The 18368-nt window shown below is 43.6% G+C and overlaps 1 protein-coding gene across 1 annotated transcript in view; it reads left to right on the top strand.

Annotated features, from left to right (window-relative positions):
- Window positions 1–18368, top strand: part of KDM5A (lysine demethylase 5A) — a 101008-nt gene that overhangs the window by 7977 nt on the left and 74663 nt on the right. The window contains exons 3-11 of the mRNA XM_068277679.1: window positions 2859–2936; window positions 4479–4601; window positions 5472–5642; window positions 5874–6005; window positions 6243–6345; window positions 9211–9299; window positions 10759–10917; window positions 15770–15889; window positions 18142–18300. Of these exons, the coding sequence (XP_068133780.1) occupies window positions 2859–2936; window positions 4479–4601; window positions 5472–5642; window positions 5874–6005; window positions 6243–6345; window positions 9211–9299; window positions 10759–10917; window positions 15770–15889; window positions 18142–18300 (1134 nt within the window). The remainder of the gene's footprint in view (window positions 1–2858; window positions 2937–4478; window positions 4602–5471; window positions 5643–5873; window positions 6006–6242; window positions 6346–9210; window positions 9300–10758; window positions 10918–15769; window positions 15890–18141; window positions 18301–18368) is intronic.

Below are 18368 nucleotides of genomic sequence, written 5' to 3'. Positions count from 1 at the left end.
GTTCGAATCTCGGCTCTGCCTGTTCAGTAAGCCAGCACCTATTCAGTAGGAGACCTTGGGCAAGTCTCCCTAACACTAAGACTGCCTATAGAGCGCGTCCCAGTGGCTGCAGCTCTGGCGCTTTGAGTCCGCCAGGAGAAAAGCGCAATATAAATGTTCTGGGTCATATATTTCCGCCACAGGAAGTGAGCGCTAGAGAGCCTCGGTTCCTGTTTGGCTGTCAGCCAGAAGGGGGATTAATGTGGAAATCCCCAAAGGCTATTTTTAGCGTTACAGTGCAATGCGATCATCTGACCGCACTGATACTTCCTATTTAAAGTGTGAAACCGGCCTAACACTAGCCTGCACCCTCACATATCTTAGATAAGGGAAAAAAAACTCTAGGAGACTTGGACCATTTAGCCCTAAAAGAGAAAAAAGTTCCTTCCTGACACCAGATGGCAATTAGATAAAATCCCTGGATCAACACTGCTGGGAATTACCTAGTAATTATAGCCATGGATGCCCTTCAATGAAAGGAAAGCATCCAAGCCCTCGCAGATATAGAATTTGCCAGGGCTATGGAGTCGGAGTCGAGGAGTTGGAGTCGTTGATTTCATAAACTGAGCAGTCAGGAGTCGGATGATTTTTCTACAAAATGCACAGCCCTGTTAAGTATTAGACTAAGAAGTCGGAGCCATTTTGGGTACCTGGAGTCGGAGTTGGAGTCGTGGTTTCATAAACTGAGGATTCAGAGTTGGAGTCGGAAGATTTTTGTACCGACTCCACAGCCCTGGAATTTGCCATAACAATTTCCTTTGGTAATAATGACTGTAATGGGCTGCAATATTCTGAGACAGAACCAGTCTGTGACCACCCCTTGTAGTCTGAACAGCAGAATGAATCAAACTAGTCAGATTTTTAGCTGCAAAGAGAGAGCATTTTTATAATACCAGACAAATCTAGCACTGTAAGAAGCACATAAAGACATTCCCGCTGATAATGACTAGCAAGCATTGAGCTAATGACGCAGCAGCATTGCTGGGAAATACTGAAGGGCGTCATCTCTCCCACATGAGTCAGTCTACTGTAACATGATGTAAAAACCATAGCTGTTAATTTTGGGCTTTTGCAACTGGCTGCAAGTGGTGATTATATCAATGCGTATATTTCATATGTACTTAGTTACATAGTTACCTGCCCGGCAGAAGCATGGGGCTTCCCATTGGATTGCAAAAGGCCAATGGGAATCCTCAACAACGGGGAAGATTTTCATTGGTCCATGGTGACCAATAAAAGTCCTTCCTGTTGCTAGGGAATATTGATGTATTGACGTCCCATGCTTCTGCTGGCCTCCGATCTGTCCCGGCCATTGTCTGGACCGAGTGGCAGAGGGGCATAGCGGATACAAAATGGCAGGTAATGTGAACGATGGCACAGATGCACTTTTACTGTGCTGTTTTGCACCTGTTCAAGTGGGAAACGAGCCTTACTGGTCCTCTTCTTACATCTAGCAGTTATAGCTGATGATATTTCAAAAGAGATACAAGCACTGGTGTAAGCTAACAGCAAGCAACAATCCGCAGCCAGAGGATTCCAATCCATAATGGAGAATCATCATAAGGTAGTATTCCTGAGTGCTAATCACTTTCAGTCTTACTCTCTCTACAGCCTGTAGACACCCAGCGCTCCCTCTATGCATTTGAACTAAGCCTTGTTTCCAGTACATCTGTTTTTCTGTGGTGACGGTCACTTATCCCCATATGAGCTCTGGGTGTCTGCAGGCTGTACAGAGTCTGGGATTGAAAGTGATAAGCACTGAGGAATACTACCTTATAGCTGTGGATGCCCTTCAAAGTTGAAAAAACATTCAAATCCTTTTTAAATGCAAGTATATAATGCAGCATAACTGCTTAATGTGATTATTCCAAATTTTAACCACTCTTACTGTGAGGAACTGTTTTCTATACAAGTACCGTTAAAAAATTCTCTTTTCTTCCAAAAGTACTGTATATTCCTGCGTATAAGACTACTTTTTAACCCTTGAAAATCTTCTGAAAAGTTGGGGGTGGTCTTATACGCCGGGTATCATTGATGCTGGGTGATACCCTCTATCCTGTTAACGTCTCTCAGATCTTGCTGCTGAGGACTGTAGTGAAGCGGCACAGGCGCATATGTGTGACTTCTGAGAGGCAGAGAGGGAGGTAAATAGGATACATGGGCGGCCAGAGGGGTGAAAGAGGCGTATTTTATGGGCACCGCGCGATCTATTCTTCCATACTGCTCTGATAAACAGGGAGACAGGGAGAGCTGACCAATCCACTTAGGGAGAGGGAGAGTTCACCAATCCAACCAGTCAATTGACTATATACTGTTATATTCTGGGTACAACATACAGTACAGCACCAGAATATGATTTTATTTGGTGTACGTTGGAAGAGGGGTAGTTTTATACGGCGAGTATATCACAAACTCTATATTTTAACTGAAAAAGTTGGGGGGTCGTCTTATACACCCAGTCGTCTTATACGCCGGAATTCATACCCTTGTTCTTTGTACAGACGTAGGGGTAAAAACCTTGGATGTATTTATACATGATTATTTTTTTCCAACCTAAATAAACCCGGTTTGTCAAACCTTAAAGTCAGACCTTCCATCCCTTTGTTTTGTTTTGTTTTGTTTAGCTGCGTATTTGTGTACCTGCTTTAGAACATTAATGTCCTTACTATAGTGCGGTGCTGAAAACTGTATTCTATGCTCCAGACGTAGCCTCACCAGTGATTTACAAAATGTGACTATAAATAATTTTTCTTTAGAACTGAATTTACAAAACATACAATCTTGCTTGTCTGACATGATTTCCTTGTATTGTATTACAGGACTGGCAGCCGCCTTTTGCTTGTGATGTGAAGAGTTTCAGCTTCACCCCTCGAGTGCAGCGCCTCAATGAGCTGGAGGTACAGTATCACCATCAGTATTTGCAGCTAGTGGGGAGCAGATAGGTGGTTGGAGGGAGAAGTGTTAACTTAACAGATTTCTGATGCTCAGTGTCACTATATAATGATCTTTCCACATTACAAACTGAAAATGGGAATGTCTCACATGCTTTCCAATTCTCTGTGACACCCGCGCCCCCTCCCAGTGACTGGGATTATCTGCATGCTTACGGAGCTGGGTTCACAACATAATTTATATGTAAACAGTATCTGGTGATATATAGGGCACTGGTGATATATAGGGTACTGGTGATAAGGAGTGAATTGTTTAAAGCGGATCTGAGATGAAAAACTAACTATAACAAGTAACTTGCCTATATGTCTTATCTAAAGTTTAGATAGTTTACACAGATCTAGCTGCAAACAGCTTCAACAGTTAATGATTATTTATTCCTGTGATACGAGAATGGCCATGTTCTGTTTGTCACATTACACACAGGCAAGCTGCTCTGCATCGCCAACCCTCAGCCTGTGAAAACTTCACTCCCCTTTCCTCCTCCCCTCTGCCTCTGAAATCTCTGACTAGTAACCTCCTCCTCCTGCCCAGACTGAGGGCCCATAAGCCCTTGCTACTAAGGCTCAGAGTGCCAAGGCACTCTGGAGAAGCTGTGGGCGAGGCTTGTTTAGTTTATAGGGAATTAGAGTATTAAAACAAAACCATAAAAGTATTTGGCTTGAGGAATGCCCTATAAACTATATGAAAGGAACACAATTAGGCAAAGAGGAAGAATTTATCTTAGATCCACTGTAAAGTGTAGCTAACATAAATGGTATAGGTTTATTCTTGCGTGGGGCTTCCCCCAGCCCCTTGTAGACCGTCAACTTGGTCGCCATGCTCCTGGGCTCCTACATTGTCTTAATGACCCTGGAACCCCTTAAATTTACCAGAAGCTCTGCATATCATTTCCAGTGTCGGTGTAAAAAAAAAAAAAAAAAGTTTATCCTTACAGCAGTAGTTTTGCATGGCACTAAAAAGGTTGCGGTGGTGAATATTATACAACCTTGCATCTCAGCATACTAATGGGGTCTGCTGAGTCCTGGTATCTGGTTTAATTTTCTGCTTCAGAATCCCGGCCACTCCCCTCTCATGTTTCCTAAGGCCCCGTTTACACTTAATCAGTTGTATCAGTTATGACTGAAAGAAAACTGAATTTCAAAGTAATGCCCATGTTTTTCTATGGCACCTTTCACACTTAACGAGTTTTAACTGAAATCTTTTTCACAATGCACTGTTATGGAAAAACGCATATTTATGCACACCAACTGATTAAGTGTAAATGGGCCCTAAGCCCTTCCTGTAACATATAAGCAGGCTAAGTCACTGGATGGGGGCTCACTCAGAGCCACCTAGCTTTGCACAATGCAAAGTCTGCACTCAGCAGCATTTTATGGGATGAAATCTCCTGTGTGAGTTGCTCCTGGAAAAGTGTGTTGCTTTCATCTTTCATTAATTGGCAAATAGTTTTTTCTAAGTAATGACGCTGGTGCTTTTTTTTTTGTCAGGCATTGACACGCGTGAAGTTGGATTTCTTGGATCAGTTGGGAAAGTTTTGGGAGTTACAAGGCTCCGCTCTCAGAATACCAGTAGTGGATCGCAAGCTCTTGGATGTCTATGCGCTGAGTAAGGTATGACATGGCCAATTGTACAACAGTTCCTCCAGTACTTGGTTTAGGTGTTGTAAGAGTGTATGGGGTTTGTTGGTAAACCAGACCTACAGTATATCCCAGGAATGATCTTTGCACATATCATTAGCAAGAATGAGCAGTAGTTTCATCCCACATTATAGATTACCTAAGGTCAAAATTACAGGCTCTGTCTAAAGGATGGAGTGTTGGGGGACTGTCAGAGTTAAATACATACTTGTCCTGGCTTCATCCCTCCTTGCAGGTGATTGCTCCATCGGCTTTGGGCCCGGGCAATTTTTTTTTTAAAGTGCCCTCCAAAGCTCTGGCCATGCCCATCTGTGTTGCTGTGGCCCGCCCCCGACTCGGCAGCCATAGCCTAATTGGTGGCTGCTGATCTGGGGGCAGGCTTTACCTAACAAGGATTGGTATTCTTTATTCTGGATTGTGTTTGGCTCCTTTTACACTTGGTGCAGTACGATATTTAATGATCGCACCACACCTGAGGTCGCACCATGCATTATAGCCGTGGTGCGAACAAATCAGTGAGGCATACTTTTCATTGAAAGTATGACTCACTTCCGAGGTTACTACACCACTGCAAATGCAACTCTTGTGGTGCCACGCTGGGACCCGCCGTAATGCTTTCAGTGTGATAGGCCCCATAGGGCTACGACTGCTGTGACAGGATACGGCGGTTTTATGTGACACAACTTTTTTTTTTTTACTGTAAACCTACTGCAATACATAATATATCTAGTTCACTCAACGTCAGCCGAACACTGAAACATCATTTAGTGATAACTTTTATCTGTCAGTTGGTAATTCATAATTGGGTATGCATATTGTTGTTTATTGCTTCTCCTTTTTCAGGTGGTTTCCAGCGAAGGTGGATTTGAGGTTGTCTCTAAAGACAAGAAATGGTCCAAAGTTGGCAGCCGTCTAGGGTACATGCCAGGGAAGGGGACAGGTTCTCTCCTGAAAACTCACTATGAACGAACTCTGTATCCTTATGAGCTCTTCCAGTCTGGGATCAGCCTGATGGTGAGAGGATTTCTGGGGGTTGGTATTGTTTGGAGAGATCACAGTAGTGTGAGTGATGGATGTCAAGCATCCCTAAGCCAGGCTTCGTCATAATGTCATGCTTCTGGTTCTGCATGATTTGTCTGACTTTTTTAGCTCTTCAAATCCTGGTATGGTTAACATTGTTAGTCTTCTACAAACTATAGAAAGGCCTGACATGTGAAGTCTGACAATATCTTTGTGAATTACCAGGGTATACAGAAGCCAGCTCTGAAAGACGAGGAGAAGGTGGAGGTGAAGGAACCGAGCGAAGAATCCAAAGACACCTTAGGAAGTGAAAAGACCAACATTCCTCTGAAGAGGTCGCGGCGAATAAAATCGGAGGTGTGTGTGTGTTTTAGTTTTTGACTTGATTCTAGTCAGAGGAGGGTGAGGAGTGTGTAAGGAAGTTTGCCTAGGATTATAAGATTGCTCTTTAGGTTATTTATCTTTTTGAATTACCCCTAAGCATGACCTGTGGTCAGCCAGCTGGCAGTGAACTGTGAGTTTTGTCATCCGATAGCTCTGCTTTTGTAGGTGTAACTATATTAACATTGTTCTGTCTGACTCAATGTTTTTTAGCCAGAGCTTGTGGAGAACATTAAGAAGCCAGAGGTGAAGAAGATGCACGTTCTGGAGGCTCCCAGGCTTATTGGTGTCAGCGACAGTGTGAAAGACCGAGCAGGTAGAGTAATGCAGTGACTAATGGTGCCCATGTATCTAGCCAATTATGTGCAGATCGATCAAGAGAACGATCTCTCTCTGATCGAATGATTAAAACTATTATGGGCCAAAAGTGATCAAATGTGTCGATAGGACATGCTGGAAACCTCTCAGTCCAAAGTGCTTGATCGGGTGCTCAGTGTAACGGTGTTTGATATCGTGATGACCAAGGAACACAACTGGCCTTCAGCCGCTGTCCACACTGTGCCAGTGCAGTGTAAATGTCACCTGACCTCACGTGAGGCCAGGAGTCACGGCAGCGGGACAGGTGAGATTTTACACTGCACCGGGAAGGGGGGTATTATTCACTTGATGGAGAGTAGCTGGGGGTTCTTCACGTTCCTTGTTCATCGCGATATCAAACACCGCTACTGACACTCATCTAATTGAGCACTTGAGATATTTTCAGCATGTTTGATCGATGCATTTGACCGATTTTGGCCTGTAATCGAGCAGACATGTTACAGCACAGATTTTTATCCAATTCAATAAAATTATTGAATCGAATGGTCGATCCGGCCACAAAATGGGTAGATGTATGGTCACCTTATGGCTGTTTATACTTAGTAAGGCATTCTGTTGCCTCAGGTAGGAAGTGCAGCCTCTTTATTAGCTGGAGATCAGTGGCACATGTTCATTGTGTTATCACAGAGTATCACTTCCCATTTACAGGCTGATGTTGGATTCAGCCCGTTAAATGTGTTGTTTCATGCAAATCTGAAAAATGTTCCTGTTTCATTGTCCTCAGACCAATATCAGAGATGCCTGGTTCAATTAATGTAAAGCAGTTATATATCTAATATTTTTGCACTGGCTACAATACGCACAAATGATCAACCCTTAAGATTGTAAGCTCGCAAATGCAGGGTTCTCTCCCTTTTGTAAACAAAGGTAGAATTTGGTACTGCAGTGTACAGATAGGCTATGGGGAATGAAGTTGTAGCCTCAGTGTGCTCTAGCCATGACAGGAATATCAACGTGTTGTAGAAGCAGGAAGAAAGATCGGCACTGATGTGGCTGATTGTTAAAAAAAACTTTATGTGCAAGCTCACAATGTGTTGGTACACAATTACAGACATAGTGCTTTAAGGGCAGAGCACATACCGGTCCAGGTGGGCGGGTGAATAACGGTGGGTGCAGGGCACTGAAGCCTCATGGCCGTTTTGCGCAGTCAGTTCTGCTACGGATTCTACCAGGCTTCAGTGCCCTGCACCCACTTTTATTTACCCACCCAGCTGGACCGATATGTGCATTTCACTTAAAAGGACTATGTCTGTAATTGTGTACCAACACGTTGTGAGCATGCACGTTAATGGTTTTTAATACTCAGCCACAACATCAGTGCTGACCTTTCTTCCTGTTTCTACAACACATTCTCTCCCTTTTGTGGCTTGTAAGTTGCTGTACATTTTCATTACAGGAAGTCTCAAATTATTGAAAAAGATGGGGCCTGTAGGTTTGTTTTTAACCTGAATCTGTCCCATCTCTGTCCACTGTACCTCCTCTATGCCGCCAGCCCAACCCCCACCCCGACCCCCGTGCTCTCAGTTTAACCTTTTTTATTTAAATCGATTCTCTTAACTACAAGGTTTTTTTGGGGGGTTTTTTTTTTCAGGTCTTGCCACACAATAAAATTTTTTACATTTTCGAGCCATTTGTATTCGTATTGGTGGGTTATTTGCAAGTCGGGCACTGCCTGCACAGTTTACTTGTCACTATGACAATCATATTGTCTGTCACTTCCGTATTATACACACCGATGTCTGAAATTTTATTTGCTGTTAGTTTTTTTGCCCCGCACAGCGCGCGAAGATAATGGCACGATATTAACCAGTAATAGTATTAATGGCATAAATAGAGGCTACAAAATACAGTCTTCTCTGTCAGCGCTTGATCCAGTCGAGATACCAAGGTGCTGAGAAAACAGTACATAACAAATAGGTAAAATTTGCACCAGTAAGACAAACTCACGACTGTTCATCTCTGAGACAGCAAAGCTATCTCAGTTGTCATCACCTTATATACCGTCTCCCACTGCCGCTGTAGGCAGCACATTAACGCTGTGGTAAAGAAAGTGTTTAATAACAATGCAATTTGCACTGGTCAGACAAACCCTTAACTGCTTCCATCAGCTGTCGCTTCCTTAGTTAGTGCTTCGTTGCCTGCATGTAGAGAGAGCTCATTCACTACAATAGAGGTTGCTGTCTTATGCTGGGTACACACGATGAGATTTTCTGTCATTTACTGTCAGGTTGACTATTTCTGACAGGTCCAATCTGATTTCCGATCGATTTTCTGCTGTTTCTATACAAAATCGATCGGAAAATCAATTGTAAATCAGTTCAGACCTGTCGGAAATTATCTGACAGAAAATCTCATTGTGTGTACCTAGCATAATTTTGTTAAAACAACCATGGCGGTTTGACTCTACTATAGTCTGGTGATTTTATACAAGAAGGCTACTGGATTTTGACTTTTAAGAAAACTTGAAGCAAGAGTAATATGGAGGCTGCCATATTTATTTCCTTTTAAACAATATCAGTTGTCTGGCTGTGCTGCTGCTTTTGTGCCTCTAATAGTTTTAGCTACTACCCCCGAACAAGCATGCAAATAACGTTTGACTGAAATTGCCACACGCTTTGACTAGAGTACCCACATGCTTGTTTCAGCTGTGTGATTTAAACACTACTAATGCATGAAAGATCAGCAGGATGCCAGCAACTGGTATCATTTCAAGGCTAAAAAAATATGGCAGCCTCCATATCCCTCCCACTTCCCTTTTTTTCCCCCTGTGCATTTCCCTTGCTCATATCTATTCTATTTGTAGATGAAATGTTTAGGAAGAAGAAGACGTCTAAGCTGGAGCTCTTTGGGATGCAGATGAAGCCGAGGAAAGGAGCTCTGTCTGTCAATTTTGTAAGTTAATGAACACTGATCATGGGTGGCTTGTTTTATAGGTTTCTCCCCCAACTCCCTTTGTGTGATTTGACTCCTTTCGCTCACAGATCTATATCCATGATTTGTAGCTTGTAGCTCATAAAAGGAAACTTGCAGTGAGTGAAATATGGTGGATTTAATTGCTGGCCTTAAATAATTCTATTGGTAGGGCTTCTCAAATTACACCAAGAATGTTTTCTAGTAGTGATATTTTGAAATTGTTTTTCATTACTTCCGGTTTCCCATTCAGAATGCTTAGCAATTGCCATGGTTTTTTTTCCCATATGCATATTGTAACCTCAGTAACAGAGTACAGGCCAATCTTAGTTAAGGTCAGGACTGTGTGCAGGAAACGTGCATGTAAATTTACGTGCAACTATTGTGCAGTTTAAACGGTAAATGACCATTGTTGTCAGTGTAAACCTCTATACCATATATACTCGAATACAAGTCGACCTCTTGTATAAGTCGACTCCAATATTTGACCCTCTTAAGCTGGATTTTTTTATTGACCCAAGTATAAGTCTAACCAGCAAAGTTAATGGCTGCACTTGGGGACCAGGAGGGGGTTAATGACTGCACTGCATACAGTTTTGCAGCCATTAACCCCTCCTGTCCCTTAAAGTGCAGGGTACCAGATGTCAGCAAGTCTCTGTAGGGTACCAGATGTTGGCAACCTCTGTAAGGTTTTAGATGTCAGCGAGCCTCTGTAGGGTACCGGATGTCAGTGTGCCTCTGTAGGGTACCGGATGCCAGTGTGCCTCTGTAGGGTACCGGATGCCAGTGTGCCTCTGTAGGGTACCAGATGTCAGTGTGCCTCTGTAGGGTACCAGATGTCAGTGTGCCTCTGTAGGGTACCAGATGTCAGCGAGCCTCTGTAGGGTACCAGATGTCAGCCAGCCTCTGTAGGGTACCAGATGTCAGCCATTTTTAAAAAGTGTCTTGCGCTGCCACACTAAGAGCCCTTTTACACTAAATGCGTTGGTATGCATTAGTGTGCGTTAGTACGCGTTGGTATGCGCTTTTTCCATAGTAGTGCATTGTGAAAAAGCTTTCAGTTAAAACACGTATAATGGGAACTGTGCCATTGGAACACATGGGCATTACTTTAAAAATCAGTTGTCTTTCAGTTTTAACTGAGAGCAACTGATTAAAATAAGTGTAAAAGGGGGCTAATGTGCTGCTTGAGCAGTGTAGCATAGTGAATCAACCTCTACTGATTTGTCTGTGAGCCAGATGTAGTCATCAAAGAACCACATCTGGCTCCCGAGCCATAGGGTCCCTACCCCTGCTCTGTAGGGTACCAGATGTACAAAGAAAATAGAAGTCTAGGTGAAGTAATCAAAAACTCTGCTCCAATCAGTAGTTGAAATTTAATTTGTTGCCCCAGTTTTCCTCACACAGGTCTTGATAAATCTGCCTGTGTTTGTCATTCCAGGTTGATCTGTATGTGTGTCTGTTCTGTGGCCGAGGAGACTGTGAAGAGAGGCTCCTCCTTTGCGATGGCTGTGATGACAGCTACCATACCTTCTGTCTAGTTCCTCCTCTCCCAGAGGTACCTAAAGGAGACTGGAGGTGCCCAAAATGCATCGCTGAGGTAAACAAATGTTATTTCAATGCTTTCCTGTTATCATAGCAGCTTAATAGTACACAACATGACTTGGCAAATATGTCTGGGCAGACAATCTCAGTAAAGCAAGCTGTACTGGAATGTTTTTACCACTTTAGGCCCAGGTCCTGAAGTTTTACTTTTTTCTATGACTACACTATTATACACTATGGTTCTAGACGTACTGTAATTGATGACTAATCCTTGTTTTCTTTGTTGTTGTAATTGCGGCCACCTGTGTTTATTATTATTATTATTATTATTATTATTAGAGGACAGGCTTAAAGGGAACAAAGACGAACGATAGTGAAAAATGAAAAAAGCTTTTATACATACCTGGGGCTTCCTCCAGGACAATTATCCGCATGCACAGGGGCTCCCTCGATACCAGTACGCATGCGGCTGCGCAGTATGGAGCCGCACGCGTAAGGGTATGGAGGGAGCCCCTGTGATGCGGATAATTGGTCGCGTCCGCCGGCCGACTGGCGGAAATGATGGGACCTGGTACCGACGGATCCAGGCAGCGGAGGACGGCGGCGTGGGAGCGATCCAGGCTTATGGGGCTGGAGGAAGCCCCAGGTATGTATAAAAGCTTTTATGTATTTTGTCTCTGGTTCTCTTTAAAGAGACTCTGACGTCTCCCAAAAAATGGGGTTTTTACTTTAACTCTTAAATCGCTGCATCCCCGCGGCTGAAAACACCCTAAATCACTCCTAACTCGTACAAGAAAATCCACGACTTTCTTGGTCCTGGATTTTGCTGCCGCCTCTATGCGCATCAATCAGCACTGATCTCTGCCTCTCCCCCGCCCCTCTCAGTGAAGGAAGACTGAAAGGGGTGGGGGAGAGGCGGCGATCTGCGCTGTTTGACGCGCATAGAGGCAGAGCTGCAGCCAAATGCTCTGCCTCTATGCGGAAGGAGCCCCGCGATGTACCCCAGAGAGTTTGGGGTGATTTAGGGTGTTTTCAGCCGCGGGAATGCAGCGATTTAAGAGGGGCAATAATGTTAATGAGGTTTTTAAAGTAAAAACCTCATTTTGTGGAGAATTCAGAGTCTTTTTAAAGGACAACTGTAGTGAGAAGAATATGGAGGCTGCCATATTTATTTCCTTTTAAGGAGAACTCGAGGTGGGGTTCTAAGAATATCTGCACACAGAGGCTAGGTCTGCCTATACTGCCCAGCCTCTGTTGCTATCTCAATCCCCCCTAAGTTCCCCCTGCACTCTGCTATGCCCTCATAAATCACAGCCGCGCTGTCGACACGCGGCTATGTTTACCTCTGTACTGTCACTTTCGCCGCTTCCTGCATAGCTCCGGGCCCTGCCATCTCTTCCCTCCAATCAGCAGGGAGGGAAGAGATGTGGGTGGGGACCGGAGCTATGCAGGAGGCGTGTCGACAGCGCGGCTGTGATTTATGGGGGACAGCAGAGTGCAGGGGGAACTTAGGGGGGATTGAGATAGCAACAGAGGCTGGGCAGTATAAGCAGACCCAGCCTCTGTGCAGATATCATTCTTAGAACCCCACCTCAGGTTCTCTTTAAACAAAACCAGTTGCCTGGCAGCCCTGCTGATGTATTTCTGCAAAGGACAAGGGGAAAAAGGAGGGGGAGAGCGCACTCAATAGACTATTTGAGAAAACTGAAAACTGGTTAGCCAATCGTGGAATAATCTCACCTGAGATTCTTGCCGATTATCCCGTATGGGTAGGTCAGCTGAAGAGCCGACCAACCCATGTGGGCTAATCGGCAACCATCTCAGGTGAGATTATTCCACGGTTAGCTAACTAGTTTTTACACATATCTTCACCTCCCAGAATTGCTTTTGAAGGAGCAGCACCAACTAACATACTCTGCCTATACTTTACATCGGTATTGCCAAGATCACTCCCTTTGTCGAGTACAGAGGTCAAACATCCCTTTCTGCTGATCTATTTGGCTCCAGCGGTGATTGAATAACACCAGAAATAAGCATGTGGCTAATTTTGTCAGATCTGACAATAATGTCAAAAACACCTGAGCTGAATATGCTTGTTCAGGGGCTGTGGCTAAAAGGATTAGAGGCAGAGGATCAGCAGGATAGCTAGGCAACTGGTATTGTTTAAAAGGAAATACATATGTCTGCCTCTATATTCCTCCCTTTACAGTTGTGCTTTTAAGGTGGAAAAAAACAATTGTGAACTCTTTTGGGAAGAGGGGAAAATGTGTATGCTCTGGCCTGTAACAGCACACTTTTCTGTTTGCTTCTTTCTCTCCTCCCTCACAGGAGAGGATGGAGAGAGACCTACACATGCTTTATTCCTGTGACTGCAAGCATTATATGATCACTGTGATCTTGTGACTAGGAGCCACATGATTTGGTCTGCTCTCTAACTTCACCTTTACAGCAGCATTGTTGTTATTCTGAGGATTTAGTATGTAGAAGTAAAAGCAAAATAATAGTTCACTAGTTTAAACCAATGCCACAGACTCAAGCAGGTACTCCGCTGCCATCTTAACTAGTTAACCACAGTTTTTACCCATAGAGACCAGAACAATTTTCACATTTCAGCGCTCCTCCCTTTCATTTGCTAGTAACTTTATCACTACTTATCACAACAAAATGATCCATATCTTTTTTTTTTCGCCACCAATTAGGCTTTCTTTGTGGGGTACGTTTTGCCAAGCATTTATTTTATTCTAAATGCATTTTAATGGGAATAATTATTTCTCAATAAAACTTGCTACTGTGGATAAAAGCCACACATATTTTATGTGTCCCAGTTATTACAACGTTTAAATGATGTCTCTAGTACAATGTTTAGCAACAATATTTTATTTGGAAAGCAAGTTGTTTTTTTGTTTTTTTGTTTGTTTTTTTTTCCTTTGAGTTTTGAGGCCATCACTAAATACAAGCCCTTACTTGCAAAAAGAACAGTAAAAAGAACAGTAGTATACCCTCATGACATACATATTAAAAAGTAGAGTCCTCAAGATAGCTAGTTATGTAATTTTTTTTTAAATGTCACTTTTTTTTAGAAGTGTTTTATTTTGGTAATTTATTTTGGTAACTATGGTAGGGGAGGTAAGGGATTAATTAATGGTGTACTTTATGTATTTTTATTTAATTGGATGTATTGAGATGTAATTTTAGTATTTGGCCACTAGATGTCTCCCCCCTCCCCCCACACACACTTTAGTCCTAGTGTGTACTATATATTACATACACGCGTTTCAGGAAATAAAAAAAAAAGGGCAGATCATTTCTGGTTGAGCTTTTCAGTGCATCTATTGGTCAGTGAAGCCAGCTATCATTTTAAAGAACCAAAAGGAAGTCTTGTGAATTGGTGATGCAGTTTGCTTGCTATTTCATGTCAGAACCCCACCTCAGGTCTTCATCATAGTGTTAAAGTATATCTGAGATACCCTAGGTGCTCCCTAGCCCCCTGTCAGTTTGCACTGTGCCATCTTTTCCATCCACAGCCAGATTTTAGTAACTTCAAGTGCCCATGGCAGTAGCGCAAATCCACAGCCACCACAATGCATGCCTGGAGATGTAGTCATTTAATGTAAGTACATCTCCTGGTTGCGGGAGCTTAAAACAGTGGCATCTCTGGCTCTGGGTGGGGAAGCTGGTGAAGTGCATACAGACGGGCTAGGTAGCGGTCCCTCAAAGGTAAGTAATGCTTTTACTCACTCTTGGTTCTTGGTTGCTACGGTCTTGAATGGCCCTGCTGAAAAAACTATAAGGTAGGAGGCACTCAAGGCTAGTGAGTGTGTATATATTGTGAAGCAAAAAATTAAGGGTAAGATGGTTTTACTTTTTAAGAAGCTCAGGGCTGACGCTGTACAAACCCCTAACGGCACTTTTACCTGACCTGATGAAACGGTTTTCACTGTGAAATGCGTTGTATGTGCACAATAAATTTGAAATGTTTTTTGTGAACACCGTATTCTTGGAACTTACTTCTAGAAGGTAAGACCCTCTTACCATCAACATATTTACACCCTCACTACCCTTGAGCACCTCCTTCCTCCTTTGAGTGTTGACCAGTGACCCTCACCTGAGGCACTCACTTGACGGCCTCCAGTAGAGTGAGAACCCCTTCCATTTTTTGGAGCAGCTACCAATGCATCTAATCCAAGGCCTAGTGTGGATGGTACCAGGGCTGTGGAGTCGGTACAAAAATCTTCCGACACCAACTCCGACTCCTCAGTTTATGAAACCATGACTCCAACTCCGACTCCGGGTACCCAAAATGGCTCAGACTCCGACTCCTCGACTCCGACTCCTTAGTCTAATACTTAACAGGGCTGTGGATTTTGTACAAAAATCATCCGACTCAGACTCCTCAGTTTATGAAATCAACGACTCCGACTCCGGGTGCCCAAAATTGCCCCAACTCCGACTCCTCGACTCCGACTCCAACTCCGACTCCACAGCCCTGGATGGTACTTCCCCACATGATCTTATGAGTGGTTGCATCTTTAGCAACCCAACTTTGTAAGTATAACTTTATACTGTTCTGTCTATATCCTCAAGTACCTTACTATATTAGACGAGATTGGGATCCCGGTAACCCTGTGTTTTTCTTTCCTTTACAAGTCTGCATCCTGATCGAAGATCATAATGCATTTATGAGTCTTTAGAATACATTAGCAATGGTGGAAGTCACTTTCTTTATAGTTAACACTGCAGTAGCACCTGATCCTGGAGGCCCGTGTATCTGCAAAATGAATGGAGAAGGTGCTAGAGGGACACTGTAGCTGGGTGTAGGTTGAAGCTATATTAGATGATTACTCGTGTCTTCATACATTTCCAGATGTATTTGCCTAATCTAGCCATGTTTGCCTTGCTTCCATCAGGAGTGCAGTAAGCCACGAGAGGCATTCGGGTTTGAGCAGGCCGTAAAGGAGTACACTCTGCAGAGCTTCGGAGAGATGGCAGACAACTTTAAATCCGACTACTTCAACATGCCGGTGCACGTGAGTTCCTGCCTCAACATAGCTAAGAAAGAAGATTCTAATCAATCTGGTGCTGTTACCAAGCATCAGCTAACGGCTTTGATAAATAAAGATGTATACCTGGCTGATAAAGAATTGGCTTCATCAGTTAGCTAAGTTGTAAATGGTGTAATTGTGAACTTATTACCTATTGTTAAAACTTAAAGTCAAACTTTATTCAGTCCATTCATCACCATGCATACCATTTGCCATATATTCCGGTCATACCTTTTAATATGGACTTTAAAGTACACCTTAAGGGACCTAATAATAATTTAAAACTTAGATGCCTAACTAAGAAGAGGGAAGGCTCTGGATCCCATAAGAGCCTTCCCGGCCCTCTGTCTATGCTCATATTTTACTGCTGTCCCCCAGAGAAGTTATTTGACCAGCCTGGTGGAATAACTCCTCAAGCAGGCTTCAGAAGTACTTGTGTCCTGAGTACTTCCGAACGTGAGCGGATCTGGACTGCGCACTCGTGAGTCTGTGGCTCGTACATGTGCAGTAAAGATGTGCCTGTCTTGGGATACACTTGGGGCCATGAGTGCTTCGGAAGCTTGCCGGGGAGTCCCAAAGGTGCGAATTTTGAATGGGACAGCAGTGGAACGAGAGCATGAAGGAAGGACTGGGAAAGCTCTATGGAATCCAGATCCTCTTGTAATATACCGTAAGTATCTTAATCTTTTTTTTTTTTTTCTTTTTTTACTCATTATTTCAAGTTTGCTTTAAAGAGGACAATAATGTCCTTAAAGGGAGCCCGAGGTTAGATACACATGAAGGCTGACATTTCTTTCCTTTTGAACAATGAAATGCACATAAGTTGGCTGTCCTATTGATCTACTGCCTTAAATACATTTTAGCCATAGACCCTCAATAAACATGCAGATTAGATGTTTTTAATGGGAGCCATACACTAGGCGACTAACCAATCGACCATCGAATTCGATTATTATAATCGAATTGGATGAAAATTGGTTCTGCCAAGTGCATGCCCGACCGACAAAGCGACCAATTTAGGGACAGAAGTTGCCCGCACAGTCGATCACGCATGTTGGAAAATTTTGGGGCGGGGTTGGTTGGTCAGGTGCGCGGCAGTACGGCAACCGTTTTGCGAACGAGCGATGAGACGACGAAACCGCTTCCGCCGCAATGTATAAGTGTATACAGTGTGTAGTGCATTTATACATTACCTGTCCAGTGTCGTCCTCCACACAGTTTCCATCCATCTCCGGGTTCCGCATACACGACGGTTTTCTGACATCATGAAGGCGCATAGCGGCTGACGTCAGACGCTATGCGCCGCTAGTGTGTATGTGGCTGTTACTCGGCGAGATGGACTGATGGACCCGGCGAGCTGCTACAGGAGAGGTAATGTATAAATGCACTACACAACATACATTTATACATTTGGGGGGCAGCGGCGGGGCGGACAGCGGTGGCTCTGCCGATTCCCTGATGATTTCATGCTGAAATCGGCGGGAATCAGCCTGTAGTGCATGGGCAGAATCGATTAGAGACAAATTTATCTCTAGTCAGATTCGATTAGAGATAAATTTGTCTCTTGGTCGAATCTGCCCATACTCGTTCTAATGTATGGGCACCTTAACTCAAGTCTGACTGGATCAGCTGCATGCTTGCTTCAGGTGTGTGACTCAGTCACCACTGACCAGAAAGATGAGCAGGACAGTCAGGCAACTGGTGTTATATTGTTTAGAAGGAAATTAAGATGGCAGCCTCAATATGTCTCTAATCTCGGGTTCCTTTTAACCACTCAGAAAGGGAGGGGGGGGGGGGTGGCAGAGCTTACATATACTAGCACCTTATTAATAGTGGTGGAAGTTTCTATGAACAAGTAAGTAAACACTCCTTTACCATTCATTTAAATCAGACCTGAACTCAGACCTTCCTCTCTGCTCTTAAAGATAAGCAACAGCATAATAACCTTTTAAAGATAAACATTTCTTTGTTACAGCTGATACAGATATTACAATAAATCTGCAGCGTGTCTACTTCCTGCTTTCATGGAAGCAGACATATTGCTAACATCCTGTGCTTTTTAAAAGAGCCGTGGTAGTCAAGGGACACGGTAGAGATCAAATTACAACTTGTGATTAGTCACAGATTGGGGGGGGGGGGGAGGGATTAGACAGGCTAAAACAGGGTCCGTTTCTCTATGTTTTCCTTCTGTCCTGTGCAAGCATTCAGGTTCACATTAATGTAATTCTTTTGTGTAGATGGTGCCCACTGAGCTGGTTGAAAAGGAGTTTTGGCGCCTTGTGAGCTCCATAGAGGAGGACGTCATTGTGGAATATGGAGCTGACATCTCATCTAGAGATTTTGGTAGTGGCTTTCCTATTGCTGATGGTCGGAGGAAGCTGTCTGCAGATGAGGAGGTGAGATCAGGAGAAGTCTCCCTTCCTCCCCAGAGTTAGCGGAGAGATCATATAGCTCATGTTATAAT

Source organism: Hyperolius riggenbachi, chromosome 3, assembly GCF_040937935.1.
Source record: "Hyperolius riggenbachi isolate aHypRig1 chromosome 3, aHypRig1.pri, whole genome shotgun sequence".
Classification (NCBI taxonomy): Eukaryota; Metazoa; Chordata; class Amphibia; order Anura; family Hyperoliidae; genus Hyperolius; species Hyperolius riggenbachi.
This window is presented reverse-complemented; position numbering and strand designations above follow the sequence as displayed.